Source organism: Columba livia, chromosome 9 (genome assembly GCF_036013475.1).
Source record: "Columba livia isolate bColLiv1 breed racing homer chromosome 9, bColLiv1.pat.W.v2, whole genome shotgun sequence".
In the NCBI taxonomy this organism is placed as follows: Eukaryota; Metazoa; Chordata; class Aves; order Columbiformes; family Columbidae; genus Columba; species Columba livia.
The window spans coordinates 20,645,092-20,661,086 of record NC_088610.1 but is presented as its reverse complement, the minus strand read 5'-3'; the positions used below and the strand labels follow the sequence as shown (position 1 = coordinate 20,661,086).

At 47.4% G+C, this 15,995-nt stretch overlaps 2 protein-coding genes across 4 annotated transcripts; one reads left to right on the top strand and one right to left on the bottom strand.

Annotated features, from left to right (window-relative positions):
• Nucleotides 1-2,322: 2,322 nt before the first annotated feature.
• Nucleotides 2,323-9,269, bottom strand: FBXO45 (F-box protein 45). The gene is made up of 3 exons (XM_065073064.1): nt 9,009-9,269; nt 7,664-8,020; nt 2,323-4,725 (listed from the first exon to the last, which is right to left on the bottom strand). The coding sequence occupies exons 1-3, from the start codon at nt 9,267-9,269 to the stop codon at nt 4,540-4,542; spliced, it is 804 nt and encodes a 267-aa protein (XP_064929136.1). The 3' UTR covers nt 2,323-4,539.
• A 77-nt stretch (nt 9,270-9,346) lies between these two features.
• Nucleotides 9,347-15,884, top strand: WDR53 (WD repeat domain 53). 3 transcript variants are annotated; one of them, XM_065073056.1, is made up of 4 exons: nt 9,399-9,488; nt 10,976-11,072; nt 11,813-12,304; nt 14,648-15,884. In XM_065073056.1, exons 3-4 carry the CDS (start codon nt 11,828-11,830, stop codon nt 15,233-15,235), a joined length of 1,065 nt encoding a protein of 354 aa, XP_064929128.1. In that variant the 5' UTR covers nt 9,399-9,488; nt 10,976-11,072; nt 11,813-11,827; the 3' UTR covers nt 15,236-15,884. The 3 variants fall into 3 exon arrangements, with proteins under 3 accessions (XP_064929126.1, XP_064929127.1, XP_064929128.1); XM_065073054.1 differs by lacking the exon at nt 10,976-11,072 and having other exon boundaries at nt 9,347-9,488; XM_065073055.1 differs by lacking the exon at nt 10,976-11,072 and having other exon boundaries at nt 9,357-9,493.
• The last annotated feature ends 111 nt before the right edge of the window (nt 15,885-15,995 follow it).

The following is a 15,995-nucleotide window of genomic DNA, read 5'->3' as shown; positions in this document are numbered from 1 at the left end:
TTGGAGCATCTGAAGATGCTGAGGCCGCGCTGTGCAAACGGGAGCAGGTTCACGACCTGAAATTGGAAGTTCAAGAAAGGATTTAAGCAAAAATCACTTTGCAAAACATACAGTAAAACATCCTGAGCAGCAGAACACTGGGGATAAATAAAGGTGACGTGTGCCGGGCTGGTCGCTCATTTACAAGGCTCCTGCTGCAGCTGGAGAAAATCCCCAAAGATTTTGGTTGTAGAACCTGAGAGCTCACAAGACGATCTGACACTACGCAGAAGAGAAGAACAGGCAGGTTATACCTCCCTACATTTACCATGCAAACGTTGCATGCAGGTAAATCGACAGCTCTTGACATAGCTAGAAAAATATGGATTAAAAAGACAAAATAAATCAAACATGAAGCAACTCCAGGTAGCTCACAACACGTCTGCAAGCGCAGGGAAAACCAACACCCGGCTAAAATTGCCAAAGAATAAACAACACTTGCAATATACAATGGGTTTTATTTCCTGATCACCAAATGCCCAAGAAGATGAAAAGCAAGTCTGGGAAACAGCGGATTGATGAGTGACCGACTATGGGGACAACAGTGACGTTTGGTTCGAGCCTCTCAAATCCCTTCCTGTCTTTTAAGGCGATTTCAGCATCTCAGCTCAGTTCACGGTCACCACAAATGATTTTCTGCAAAGATTTGCTCAGCCTTATTTCTAGATCAAGGATTCAAAGCAAGAAGTATATTTTTAAGAACTCCATGTCCATTGTCCGTGTCCCTACAATGTTTTGTTGAGGTTTGTTGGTTTGGTTCGATTTTTTTAAGAGGGTAACGGAGAACATTCCACATTAAACATTTATTGGGAAATTCCATGTCCGGGCTCTCATGTCTCTATTAACTTTGCCCTCTTGTGGGGAGGCGTGAGAATTCATTCAGCTGTATGAAAAATCCACTTAACATACAAATTAACAGGTTGAGCATCACAGCAAGAACAGCTTTCTGTGTTCATTTACTGCTTAATCAGTTTTCCTTTCGACCAAATTATATCTCAGTGCAAGGCGGACCATTATCACTTACAGAAATTCAACACGTTGCACTCCTAACTATTCAAAAACCTGTTTTTTAAATGGAGAACTTATCCTAGAGCAGGTGTCAATGATACAATTCTCTGGCTAAAGATTCCACCAAATTATCTGTGTTATGCAATAGTAAGAGCAGCACTTATAGCAGCACATATAGCACTTACAGCTGTGTCCAGAGCTGTTTATAACGTGTAAAGATGTAGATAGAACTGAAAAATCACTATTGAAATGCACAGGTTTGGGAATCACTCGGGGCTGGTTACATCTCACTCAAAGAAACTCAGTTTTGTGTCATCAAATTAATATCAGGCCGAGCGTTATTTTAATTCATTGTCATCCCAGTGAAAATGGAAGAGGGAAAAAATAGAGGCGGCCATCTGGAAAATACACCCTGCGTGTTATTTAGAATAAATGTAGATTGTCAGGAAAAGCCAAAGCAGGGAAGGTTCCAGCCGCAAGATTGGGGCCATCTGCTCCCGGCTGGTTTTGGCACCTGAAATGAAGCCACAAAACCAAATGGCATTTGTGAGTGGGAGGCACAGGCACACTCCCAAGAACACATGCTCACCACTGCGTTTTAAACGGGGAAAGAATCCCCAATTTCAAGCAAATATCCCTCTACTCAGGTGAGCTTCTCGTGCCATTTCCATTTGCGGCCAGATCAGCTCCTAATGGGTCGCATGGCACTTCAAACCACACAGAGTTCTGAGTTTTATTCAAGCAATAGACAAAATGCTCATTCAGCGAAAAATAATGGATATCCTGCAGGATTCTGAAGGCAAGACCAGGGGATCGGACTGATTTCTGTTACGGGAGCTCCAAACAGTTGATGTTCCAACTGGCCAAAACTATTAAATCACTAGTCGAGGTGGGAAGAATAACTCAAATAGCTGTTAGGGCAACGCGGGCCAGAAAAAGCGATTGGACATTTGTGGCGAGGAGACATCGAACCTCTTTGCTCCTGCAGGAGCTTCGAGTTGTCAGTTGGCCTGAAGTTCATCGCTTCAAGGTGAATTTTTGATGCAGAGAGTTTGGGAAGTGCGTCCGAGTTCACAACCACAACACAGTCTCCTATGTCTTCCTAAAATCACCAATTTCTTCCTAAAGTATTGAGAGAAAAATATTGAAAGATCTCTTTTTAAGCAATCACGCAGCAAATCACAGTCCCAAAACTTCTCAGTGCACCAAACGGCGACTCCATTTTTCCCATCCCCACACCGTGGATACCGTGACAATCCACACCGATACCTCCTCCTGAATTACAGCAGAGTTTATTTTAATACTTTGTACAGCCAGCATTGGTCTCCAGGAATAAGTTACAATCTTACAGAAGTGAGTCCCCCCCAAACCCACCCTTAAGGAATGTTCAACTTCCAGCATTTCTCATTTTTGAGGGATGTTATTTATAGGGTAAGATGCAGTCTGAAGGATGGAAATCAACTTTAATCTGTGAATAAAACTCCTCAGAAGTTCTCAGGGTTTACTCGCATCTAATTGGACTCACGAACAAGCGCAGAGGTCGGGTCTTTCAGGACTGCGCTGAGGATACATTCATCTCGGGGACAATTTTCTGAAATTGGACAGGGTTTTGTTTCATTTTTTCCCCACTTCACACCCCAGGGTTCTGCTATGCAGATACATACTTTACAGCCCAGTACAATCAAAGCTTCTAACAGATTTTTCCCACAAGGTACTTGTATGCCCACCCCACTTCATTTATTCGGTTGTTCTCAGCACCACTTGAAACATCTTCATTTCTCACCACGTTTTGTTCCTATACAGCAGCCGAGAGGAACGCACCTCAATATTGTGATCAACAACACGCAGAACAAATAAATACTTCAAAATCCTTTTAAACAGTAATGACGTACGTGTTCCATTCCGGCGCAGAACGTGGTTATCTAAGAGGTACTAAGACCGGGAGCCCCCTTGAGTAAAGGGAGGAGAAAGGAGCGAGAGCCGAGGAGGAATTCCTCTCTTCCCTGCTCAGTGCCCGATATTAAGCGATTCACATTCTCTAGCGCAAATAAAGCAAAAAAGAGGTTGTATAAACATTGCTCTTCAGACAGGGAGAAAGAAAACGCAACCCTGAAACAGCCGGAACAGCTCTGGGAAACACCAACCAGCAAGAAAGAGCCACAGGGCTTGCAGAGTTTAATGCGCTGTTATTAATAAAAGGAACAGACTTTCCCTACAGACTTTCCAACCTCTGATGAAAGCGGTTTCACCAAAAAATTCCTCCTCATCCTCACAGCTGCCCCGGAGGGGTTTGTACGGGGTTTATAGAACATCGGTGCAAGTTAAAAACCCCAGAATCCCCGTCAAAGGGTTGAGGAGAGTTTTACTCGCCCTGACTGAACAGGTGCAGGTGAATACTTGGGTACTGGGGGATTTTGTTTAATTACAGAAAGGTTCAGCCAAGTCTTAAAGCCATACAAAGCCATTTAAGCCAAAATCGAGGTCCTGATTAAGAAACTGAATGCTCCTTCCTCGTTATTATGAAACAGTTCGCAACAGTGATTAGAAAGCGTAAGAATGCTTTTAAGACTTGGTATTTTTTATGACAAAAGGAAGACAAGCTCGCTGTGCTGTGCCTTCCTTTCCTAAAGGGGTCAGCAAACTGTGGCAAAAGGGAAAACATTTTGCTGCAGAGAACAAAACTGTTGCTAAAGCCATGGAAACTTTCACAGAAAAGGACCCAATGTAGCACCGTACTCCACAAGAGCCTCCCAAAATGCTTTACAACACAACAGAATTACACTTATAGGAACATCATATACCTCTCCGAGGTATATTGTCGGATGCCGTGTAGTGGGGTTTTTTCCCTTTAAGAAATTATGACCCAGTTAGAATAAAGCAAACCCTTTCTCTTAAGTGTTCTGCTCAACGTGTTCTATATATACAATCCTTGAAATATACTGAAAAATAGCTGCACGCGTTTCATATCGTTAGACTAGAGAAGGGCAGTCCAGACAGACCATGCTTCTCGGGATGTTAAAAAGATAATTATTATAATAAAACCCAACCGGACTCGCTCTCCTCCAGCACTCACGCAGGCCCGAAGAAGGGAAGGGAAGGGAAGGAACAAGCAGTTTTAAAACGGGAGTCTTTCACAAAATACGCCACTTACAAATCGCAGGTTAATTTTCCTCAAGCAGTCTTGTATCAAATCCTTTCTTAAATATTTGAGGTCAGCGATGACATCTGGTGCCACGTGCACGCGTCGGCTTCCCACTCAACCAACGGCGACCCTGAGGATTTTCCTGGCCTGGTAGGAAGAGGAAACGTAACGCGATTCCTGAAGTACGGCTGGTCCTCCGCTCCCAAACTCCACGCGATTCCCTTGATGGTTCTTGTAGACGCACCCACATTTTGTTGTTTTTCCTCGAGTCCGCGTTTTTCCCTCTACCCAACATGCAGATTTCTCCTCCCGATCATCCCCATCTCGATGTCCCAAGGAAACAATCCACGTCATCCATCCAGAGGTTTCCCCAGGTAGACCAAAGTCACTTCTGTGTTGCCGTACACAGCAGACACTGCCGGGTACAGGCAAACTTTTGGCAGTCCTCTGAAGGCAACTCCCAAGAACTCATAGCCCCGCTCAAACGCTAACGTTTTGTCTTCCATGTCCAGGATAACTCGAATCCTTTCGCCTATCTGGAAACAGAGACAGCAGGAGGGAAATAATAATAAAAAAATATATAGAAATAGTCAGCGCGTTCAAATGGAGATGCAAAAATAAAGCATAGCCCGTGTATAACGCCGCAGGTGATTTAAAAGCAAGGCTTTCCCATTTCTCATTACTTTCATGCCAGGAATTTCTCAATTTCACCCAAACACACCAGGATCCCAAGTACTTCTGCTGCCCGTTTCCAGTGTATCTAACCACCAACATGATAACGAACGGAACCCTTTTCACACGAACCTCGCAGTGCGAGAACACCGAGAGCGAGCAGATTACATCCAATACTGCAGAGTTTTAACTTTGTAATGGCCTGCAAGTTACCCACACTCTGTATTTAGATGTTGCTGTCGCTGAGCAGTAATTGCTCTGAGAAGAGCAATTTTAAAGACAATTGACTTGTTTTAGAAAGGTAAGGGCCACATATAAAATAAACCGGAATAGGCTACTGATTATGCAGGTGCTGTTGCTGACAGAGGGATTTCCCCACCGAGGCAGAAGGAAATTCCAATGCAAAATAAGCCTGAAAAATCATCATACATATGCATACATACACAAGCGAAACCAACGCTAAACACAGCAAGCGACTCGGATCCGAGCACGCACGGTGCTCCCTGCGCTTATCTAACACACGATATTTTAGACATAAATACAAGCCCCAGACACCAGCAGCAAGCACAGCAGGATACCCACAAACTCCACAGCCAGCCCCACACTGCAGATTTCTTCCAGCCAACTCGTTTTTCTTCTAACTAACACAAGTTTCCTTTAAATTTTGTTTTCTATGCGCAGGTCGCTGTACACATCTTGATAAATACAAAATATATCACTCATTTGAGCTCTCGCCAGTTTTTACAGAGAAAGCAGTGATTGCATTCACAGACACGACCTGGCGACTCTGGGCTTCAAAACCTTTCCTCACTCTGTTGCTGCAGAAAGGCCTGGACAGGGACAGCAGAAAATGACCACAAAGGGTTGAGTCTAGAAAGTGCCAGCCCAATTTGCACATTAGGGAACATGCAAATGGAAAGAGACCTGAATCTCTTTTAACTACGGTAATTTTAGGTATTATTTGCAAAAACAATAGGTATAGTCTTCAGATAGAATCAAATGCTTGGCGGTGAACTTTTTCATGAAATTTAGGAATATCAGATACAAGTTATTACACAGATCTTCACCTACCACTGAAACATAAGCCAATGCTTGTACAAAGCCATGGCGTTATGAGATGGACATTATAACGCTTAAGTTGTAACGCAAGGAAAACAAGCAGTCAAAATGTAGTTGTGTGAGCAACCAGAAGAACAAAGATTATATATTTCTATAGGAAAAAGAAGGGTGGGATGGCACTTGCTCTTTAATAAGCTGAAATTATCTGAACATCACATCCTGGCATCCCAGCCAAGGGACGTCAGCGACGGGAACGCAGCCAGTGAGCAAACAAGCAGCGCTCAGCAGTGCCGCAGGTCTTTGCAAGAAGACCCTTAGCTAAGCACTAACCTCAGCTCGCACCGCCGTACAGCAAAGGGGTCAAACCCCACAGATGCTCACCTTGCTGTGGGGAAAGTCCTTACTTCAGAAGGCTACAACAGCTTTTTCAGCTTCTATTTCAAAAGGCAACGTGGTGTCTAAACAGACACCCCTGTTACACGCTCTGCACTCAGTATTTGAAGTAAAAGCGGGGAAACAACTGAGGGTCAGAAATGACAGTGAACGCCACACACAGGTGTAGCCTGAGGTGAATGAGGGGGAAAGGCGTCTGTAGAAACTAAGTGAAGAAAGTAAAGCATGAAAGGGATAAATCTCTTGCGTTATTTTTTCTAAGGCAGATAATTTAATGTTACTTGTGTTACTTTTGGTTTTTTCCCCTAGGTTCCTAATCTCCAGGACCTGATCTAGTGCTCTGGAGCTGTAGTTGCAGCAGGCAGAGCGCCTTTTAAACCAAGTAATTATGATTCTCTTGGGTATTGACAGCCTGCTAAATTGCTTGGAATTGCAAATTGTGTCTACCCAAAAGGAAATACCAAGTCAGAAAGTGAAAATAGTTAAGTTCTTTGAACTAATTTGTTATTTTATCAACTGGTTTATCTCTCTCAGCACAGGACATAAACCATGACAGTCTTACTAGGATCAAGGATATTAAAAAAGACCGTTTGAAACTGCTCTGATTCCTCTATAGGCGTAAGAAAGATCAAAGTGTCAATATTCTTTTTAAAATGTAAGTTTTTGCTAAGTACTCAGCTAGTATGCATATTTTCTTTCAAACAGACTTATTTAGAACATGGATGCAAATCTATACAAGGTGGAATCACTTGCCTTCTGCAGGGAAGGTAAAGAGACCCACTGGAGGGGGCATTCACAGAATCCCAGAATGTCAGGGGTTGGAAGGGCCCTGGAAAGCTCATCCAGTGCAATCCCCCCATGGAGCAGGAACACCCAGATGAGGTTACACAGGAAGGTGTCCAGGCGGGTTGGAATGTCTGCACAGAAGGAGACTCCACAACCTCCCTGGGCAGCCTGGGCCAGGCTCTGCCACCCTCACCAGGAACAAGTTGCTTCTCATATTCAAGCGGAACCTCCTGTGTTCCAGTTTGCACCCACTGCCCCTTGTCCTGTCACTGGTTGTCACCCAGAAGAGCCTGGCTCCATCCTCCTGACACTCCCCCTTTCCATCTTGATCCCCAGGAATGAGTCACCCCTCAGTCTCCTCTTCTCCAGCTCCAGAGCCCCAGCTCCCTCAGCCTTTCCTCACACGGGAGATGCTCCACTCTCTTCAGCATCTTGGTGGCTGCGCTGGACTCTCTCCAGCAGTTCCCTGTCCTTCCTGAACTGAGGGGCCAATTCAGCAGACACCAGAACACATGAGAAAGTCAGACGGAGCAGAGCTCCCAGCCCACGCCAAGCCCCACTCACCTGGTATTTGGGTGCATTATTACACTGCGGGAAACTGCCGTTCACCTCCCCGTTATGCAGCAAGTTATTGTCCACCAGGTTCCAGCCCCAACTCTGGTCGTCACTCCCCAGCAGGGCCACGTAGCCCTGGCACTGCATGGCTGCTCGCTTCGTGGCGATGCCGATGACAGCCACGGTGCCCAGCGGGCCCTCCCACCACACCTCCCAGGCGTGGCGGCCCTCGCTGAACCCGATCTTGGTCCGGGCCCCATCCGTGCTCTGGGCGATGGGGTTGCGGTGCAGCGTGAAGCCGTTCTTCTTGATGTAGACGTTCCGCGAGCAGTCGTTGGTGCTGAAGGCGTGGTGGAAGGCACGGACCTGGGGGAGGAGGAGAAGGAGGTGTAGGAAACCACTGCCTCACCAATAGAATAGGCCCAGGCAGGATCTCTCAGCAAAGCATATTTTATTATTGATTTTGCAAGACCAGATGTTCTACCTAAAGGCAGGCACACATAATAGGGCAAAAAGCTCCTGTTTATATCCCCCCCCAAAATTCCCTCTCCTGTTCCCCATTGGTTGGTACTTCAGGGTTTACAAACTACCTGACACCTACTTCAGTTTACCTGTCTCATTCATCTAATTCTAACAACCCCCTTCCCCTTATCGATCTGTTTAGAATATGGATTCCTGGCTCTTTGGCTCATCTTCCCCCAGATGGACTTTTTAAACACAGGTACCGGTATGTATTCCGGGATTAGTTGGAATAGACTTCGTTTTACATTAAAGATTCATAATCTGATGTCTCTCAGTCCTTCCCCCCCAGGCTGGGGTCAGGCACCAGGTTTGTAAAAAACAACTTTCCTTCCTTAAACGTTCCTTACAGAGGGTGGGGGGAGGTAAAATCCTGTCATGGCTTCCATGGCCCCCACTTGGTTTGTAACGGCAGGTGGGCCGTGGGGCATCCCCGAGAGGCTGGGGGGTGCTGAGAGATTGGTGGGGTGTCCCTGACGGGCTGGGGGGGGTGCTGAGAGATCGGGGAGGGGAGTCCCCAGGGGGCTGGGGGGTGGTGTCCGTGAGGGGCTGGGGGGTATGCTGAGAGACTGGAGGTGTTCCTGAAGGGCTAGGGCGGGTGTCCCCGTGGGGCTGGGGAGTCCCTGAGAGGCTACTGGAGTGTCCCCTAAGATTTCTGGGGGTGTCCCCGAAGGGGCTGGGTGGGTTGCTGAGAGATTGGGGGGGCTGTCCCCGACGGGCTGGGTGGGTGCTGAGGGACTGGGGGGGGTGTCCCCAACGGGCTGGGGGGGGGGGGGGGTTGTCCCTGAAGGGCTGGTGGGTGTCCCCGAGGGGGTGCGCGGGGGTCCGGGCTCACCTTGCCCTTGTATGTGGGCACGTTGCAGAGGATGTCTGTGCGCAGGGCCTCCTCCGCCAGGCAGCGGGCGGCCAGGCTGCGCCACACCTCGCTGTTCTCGTCGCCGTGCAGGACGTGGTGCCACAGCTTACACACCAGCGCGCAGCTCCGCAGCTCCCGCAGCTCCAGGTACGAGAACACCAGCTCCAGCACCCGCCCCGGCAACCGCCAGCCCGGCCCTCCCGCCGCCGCCGCCCCCCCGCTGCCGGGGCCCGCAGCCATCGCCTCCCTCCCGCTCACCGAGCCGCTCCGCGGGCGGCGGGGCCGGGACCGCACAGCCCGTCCCTGGCCTGGCCGGTGCGGCGGGCCCCGGGCCGAGCGCGCTCCCCTGCCCGCCCGCCCAAGGGCCCTCACGGCGCCGCCATCACCGCCGCGGCGACCCGGCCCGCCCGGCGCGCATGCGCGGGAGCGCCCGGCGGAGCGGAGCCGAGCGGAGCTGAGGTGAGGTGAGGCGAGGCGGCGCGGAGGGGCGGGAGCGGCCTCACCCCCCCTTGTCCCCCTTCCGTCCCCTCCCGCTGGTGCCCGGTGCCGGGGGACATCGCGGGGCTCCCCTGAGGAACCGGCGGGGGCGACTGGTTGCCCCGCGGCCGGGCCTGGCGGGGCGGGAGCGGCCGGGGAGAAGTTCCCTCAGAGCTGCGGGTGAGGCGGCCGGAGCCTTCTGTCGTTATTTAATCCGCAAGCCTAAAATTTTCCTGGTTTGAATGAGTTCTGGCTGCTCTTTAGGCTCGGCTCAACGGAAATCGTGTGCAAAACATAACACGGTATATATATATACGTATAAGTAAACCTTTAATAGCCCAGTAATGCCATAAGACCCGTGACAGCCGTGGCTCCGTCCCACAAACCCGCGTTGTTGTCTGTGCCCCTACTCCGTATGAGCTCCATTCCCCTCACAACCCGCTCGTCTCTACAAAACTTATGTTTTTCTGTTGCTCTTTTTTTCCCCCTCATTTAATATTTTGGGGATTTGGGCCCCTAAACAGTCTGGGCTGCTATGGGCAGTCACAGAGTAAAGCTCGATGGACATGCTTTGAGGCCAAATTAAATGTGTTGCAAGCCTGGTTTAAGCTGGTAATGCTTATTTAAAAAGTTAAACTGTTTATCTGTTTGTGCTTTCGTGCTTACCAGCCACAAGAAAATTACCTTCACTTTGGGAACACAAAGTCTACATGCACAACAGTTTAAAATCTATTGACACACATGTATGCTTTTAAACTGTGGTTAAGGCAATTGCTTTCAGCGTTCACCGGTTTATCCACTCCCACCAGCACAAGTTTCTTGCTCCAGGTTTTGCGAGGCTGCTTTACAAGCTGATTTAGGTACGGACAGTGAAGAGATGCTGCCAAATTAATGTATACTGTGATTAAGTTACAAAAGACATACCCATCATTAACCAATCAACATGATAAATGCTTTCTGACCACCTGCAAAATGGGATGTTTCTCAAGTTTTAGATCCTCTGCATGACAAGAGGGAGACAGAAGATTAGGTGACACATTGTTTAGAAGCAGAGTGGTTAGTTTATATTTAACTAATAATAGATGTATTGTAAGTAAGAAACTAAAGAATTAGAACTAACGTCATCAATTATTTCTTAGTATAGCTGTATAGTATGTCAAAATTTTCAAAAATTGTAACGCATACGTAATAATTATGTGAATATAAGCAACATGAGAGCATCCAGTCTTTGGAGCACTTACGGAGGATGATCCCCAGTGTTGCCCAGCACTGATAAAATAAAGAATGCCACTTAACAGTAGAAATTACTCTGCTGTTAAGTTTATTTCTCCGTTTCAACAAGCCAGCGCCTGGGCAGCTGGCTGACAGACAGACGGATGCGTGTGCTCTCACCCAGATTGCAGCAATGCGACTGATTTCCCTGCAGACAGGCTTTACCAGTTTGACGTCTTCCCCTTGCTCCTTTCCAGTACATCCCAATTTGTGCCGGGTCCTCGTGCGCTGAGGAAGCAGCTCGTACCTTGGCAGCCCCATCAGAGCAGCAGATCCGCTCCAAATACCACACAAGTACATGTGGCAGCACCGCTGCCCTTCCACCCTGTTCTGGCTGATGTTGATGCTCTCTGCGCCAAAGCTCCGTTTGGGTCCTGACCTGCAGAAATGCCTGGTTTAATTGGACACTAGAGTTTCAAGAAGTTTGCATTACAGTCAGCAGGGTGATCTTGTTGTTTCTACTGCTTCTGGAATATTGTGTCCAGTTGTGGCCCCTCAGCTCCAGCAGGACAGGGAACTGCTGGAGAGAGTCCAGCGCAGCCACCAAGATGCTGAAGGGAGTGGAGCATCTCCCGTGTGAGGAAAGGCTGAGGGAGCTGGGGCTCTGGAGCTGGAGAAGAGGAGACTGAGGGGGGACTCATTCCTGGGGATCAATATGGAAAGGGGGGGTGTCAGGAGGATGGAGCCAGGCTCTTCTGGGTGACAACCAGTGATAGGACAAGGGGCAATGGGTGCAAACTGGAACACAAAAGGTTCCACTTAAATATGAGAAGAAACTTGTTCCCGGTGAGGGTGTCAGAGCCTGGCCCAGGCTGCCCAGGGAGGTTGTGGAGTCTCCTTCTGTGCAGACATTCCAACCCGCCTGGACACCTTCCTGTGTAACCTCATCTGGGTGTTCCTGCTCCATGGGGGGATTGCACTGGATGAGCTTTCCAGGTCCCTTCCAACCCCTCACATTCTGGGATTCTGTGATAAGCTTTTTGCCATAATGAGACCAACACCAGCTCAGTTCAGTTTTTCTTTTTTTGTTTCAGAGGTGTCTCTGAGCCATGGCAGCCAAATGGACTGGTGGACATTCCTCCTCTATATTGTGCTTGAATGTAAACACGGAAGGGCTGGTGGCTTCGGGCGCAGAGAGAGGCGAGCTCACGCTGTGGGACGTCACAGGCTCTCCAGTGGGACAGCTCCAGCTCCCGGAGGCAGATGATGTGACATCCGTGGTGTTCTCTCCCCGCTGTCCCACCAAGCTGTACACCGCCCATGGAGAAACTATCAGTTTGCTGGATGTCCGGTCGCTCAAGGAGCCCACTGAACGCTTCCACGTGAATGAGGAGGAGATCAACTGCCTCTCCGTGAATGAGACGGACAGCTTCTTGGCTGCAGCTGATGACTCTGGGGCCATAAAGGTTATAGACTTGGAAAAAAAGAAAGTCAGCCGGTCCTTGAGACACTCAAACATCTGCTCCTCTGTTGTCTTTCGGCCTCAGAGGCCTCAAAGCCTTGTTTCCTGTGGCCTGGACATGCAGGTGATTTGCATATGAGTAGATGGTTGTTAGAGAAGCAAAACGGTAACTCCCTCTCTGTCTCAGCCGCCGGAAAGCTTCTTAACTCTTCTAAAGTAGCTTTGACAGGGAAGCTAATGGTGTCGAGGCTGTTTGTGCCATTTTCTGCTTAGCGGTTCCTCTCCTGGTTTTTATCTTCTTTAATATTCATGGTCTAAAAGTGGGCGGGGTGGAGGGAAATCAGAATGTGGTGCAAAACATACTCATGCCAGATGAGCTCCTTGTTGGTCACAAAACCAGGACGTGTCCCTAGTGCTCACTTATGGCTGCAGACAGATAGTTAGGAAAATGCAAAATGCTTGAAGCCGACAGGGTCCTAGCAAGAATACTACAGGTAGATAAACATCTTTCCAAGTGGTGTGTTTCACTGTAAGGACAAGTTATTTTTATGATTTTTCCTTTCTTCTGATTAACCTCTTGGAAGCATTAAGTGTACCTTGCCTTTCATGCTTCTCTGTCCTCATCAAGAGGAAATTTTGTCCTTTGCACGCCACTTATGGAAGCGCTCTGAGAAAAACCGTGTTAAGAGCTAATGGGAGTCTTGAGTTACGTTGCCAGGTTGGCCACCCAGAACAGACGGTTTTCAGTAATTTCTTTCCAGTGGTTGAGATCTGACCACACTCCTGGTCTAGCTGGAGGTTAAAACTATCACTTCTACAAAGGCTTCTGTGGTTCTAGCGGTGTCAGGGTGAAGTTTGCTTTGACAGTGTTGAACAGTTTCACTCTGTGTTCTTAAAATCAAGTGCATCTAACACCTACTAGAACAAATCCAGGCTGATATTTAGTATAAGTGGTGTTTTTCCATATCAAAGTTGGTATTTAGGTGAAAGTCATTATCCCCAAACAGTAGGAATCTGTTAGTGTGTTTTTGTATGATAAAAGAGCCTTTTTCCACATCGAGGCTGGCTTTAAGATACGTCATGTCACAAAGAGAAGCTGTGCTGCAATCCTCTGAAATGCTGTGCTGCAACATGTCTTTGCACAAGTAACACGCTCTACAAGCATTAAAACGTGTTCTGGGTTCACATGTCAAGCTCTCGGTGAAGCTGTAGCTGAGAAGAGCTGAAATTTAGGCTGCTGGAGTTTCTTCAGAAGTTCCATGGAAGAGGGGAAAATGCCACGAGGACAGAAAATACTTAGCGTGCAGAAAACTTGTCAGCACTTGATGAATTCGTAAAGCTGCTGCAGTGCTGTGATGAAAATCCAAGAATTTGCCTTAAGCATTAGGACGCAGCCTCTCTGATTTACTCTGCACAGTCCTTGTGGAAAGTTTTCCCCTTCGTCGGTAGCAAAGTAGTTTTAATGAAACAGCAGTCACTAAAACAGATGTGAGAGGGAACAACATATTTTAGATGTCTTAGTGTGATTTGGATTCCAGAAACACAGAGCCAGTGTGACAATTCTTTTGTGGCCTGAATTTAAAGACTCCTGTAATTTCTACTGGGGATGACTAGTGGAGGAATATTTTTATTATATTTTTAATTAATATTATTTTTATTAATAATGGTACTGCATTAGACTGACTCGCGCTTTCATATCTGTTGGCCTTGAAAATGTTCCTCATCAATTCAGATCCTACAAAAGTACGGATAGAATTATCTTTAACTGACATGGTATAAATCTATAGTACTGGAATTGCTCTATGAGGTTCCATTTGAAGGCACAGTTCTTGCTGCATGAGGGGCTTGGAGAAGGGGCGGTGTTTGAAAAGCAAGTTTAAAAGCACAATCTCCCCCATCTTGTCAGAAAAAGCACATCCTGCCTCGACATAGGGATAGCACCAACTCATTTGTTTAAAAAAAAACTAAATACATCTGTTTCTGTTTAAAAATGAGGGCCTGAACCACTGTTTGTCATTTGCTGTTCCATTTTTCAAACATGTTCATGGAAGTGATTATTTTGAGATAAGTACGTCACAGAGACAGAAGTAAAATTCAGAATGATAATGATCTCCATTTAGTGCTAGTGTTTCTGTGTCTTTCCTAAATAATTGATGATTACTACTGCTGAGATGAATGCAAAAGGATTTAGAATGGCTTTTTCATCCATTTTGCGGTCTGAAGGTCTGAGTCACTGACTCCGCTGAGCCGGGGCGGTGTGAGGGTTGGGAGAGCTGAGAGTTTGCCATGTTATTGGGTGAAGTTCCCCCGCTCCTCACAACACATCTTGGTTCTCTCGCACTCCTGTGTCGCCTTTGTTCTGCTAGAGCAAGAAGCGCAGTTGGGTTTTGGCTTGTTTTTTACTCTTAGTAAAGGGTGCGATTTACGTAAAGTGGACAAATTATCGATTCATGCTCTTTTTCTCAAGGTTATGCTGTGGAACCTGCAGAAAGCTCGCCCCTTGTGGACCACAAACCTGCAGGAGTGCGAAACGGAGGAAGGTGGTCCGCAGCCAGCCGGCCAGTTCTTTAACCCACCGCTGGCACATTCCCTCTCTGTCGCATCATGTGGCAACATCTTCGGCTGCGGAGCTCAAGACGGTAAAGTCAGAATATTCAGAGTCACTGGGGTGAAGTTTGACCGCGAGCTGGCGTTTCAAGGTCACAGCTTGGGCGTATCGCAGGTCCTCTTTCTGCCAGGAGCCTACTGGTTGCTGACTGGAGGAAATGACGGGAAGGTCTTGCTCTGGGATGTCAGCAGTGATGTTGGGAAGCAGCAGAAGAGTCCAGCAAAATCTCTGCAGAGAAGGAAAGCCCAAGCACCTGCTGCTGCCAGAAAAGATGGGAAGCTCAACAAAGTGGCTTCAAATGACCAGGCTGGAGTTTTACCCAAGCTAAGCATCGAGCACGGGGAGAAGGTGAACTGGATCTCCTGCGCGGAGATCAAAGGCTCCAAGAGAGTCTTAGTTGCTGATCAGAGTAGTTCTATATCTGTGTATCCATTGCCAGAACCTTAGACACTGAGATGTTTATAGGAATTTTGGGGGAAAACCACTTCTCGGAGCGTTTGAAATGAGGCCAGTCCCACCCGAAACCTGCTGCATCCTTGGGAAGGGATTTGCTCTGAACTCACGCGAGTCCTCACTGCGTAACTGGCCTCACATTCTGTTTTTCAGCGGCTGTTGGTGTTTGCTGCAGCTGTTCCTCGCAGGGTTGGCAGTTTGCTTCTTGAATTTAAGTGAAACGGGTTTCAATATGTTTAGGGGTAATATTAGTTCATGACTAAGCTGACGTAGTTAAGGTTGGGGGAAGAAATTCACGCTAACGAGGACACCCACGATGCTAAATGAGGATGCTGAGCTCCTTCCATTTTGAACTATTGCAGTGCTTTGCCGTTACTCTCCCTGTTAAATTGTGGCACAGTTCATGTAAACTGGCCATAGCGTAATTATATTTTTCGTTCTTTTGTCAGCAGCTGCATATAAGACTAGAGAAGTATCAAGTAATGAGTAATCAAATTAGTTTAACTGTCATTTTCACACTGCAGTAAATGAAGGAGCAGGAGAAAATGTTAACATCTGTTTAACAGCTCAGCTTTTATGCAGTTAGCTGTTTAATCCGGGGGAAAATAACTACTACACTTGTCAATAAATGCTTTTTCTCTCACTGCTCCCTTGTGCTTATACTCTAATATTGCCCGACTTACACAAAATTGTGTCAATAAGGGGTGTTGTGTACCCCACTGTGGGGGAGTACAAAGGCCCAAAGGCTCCTCTT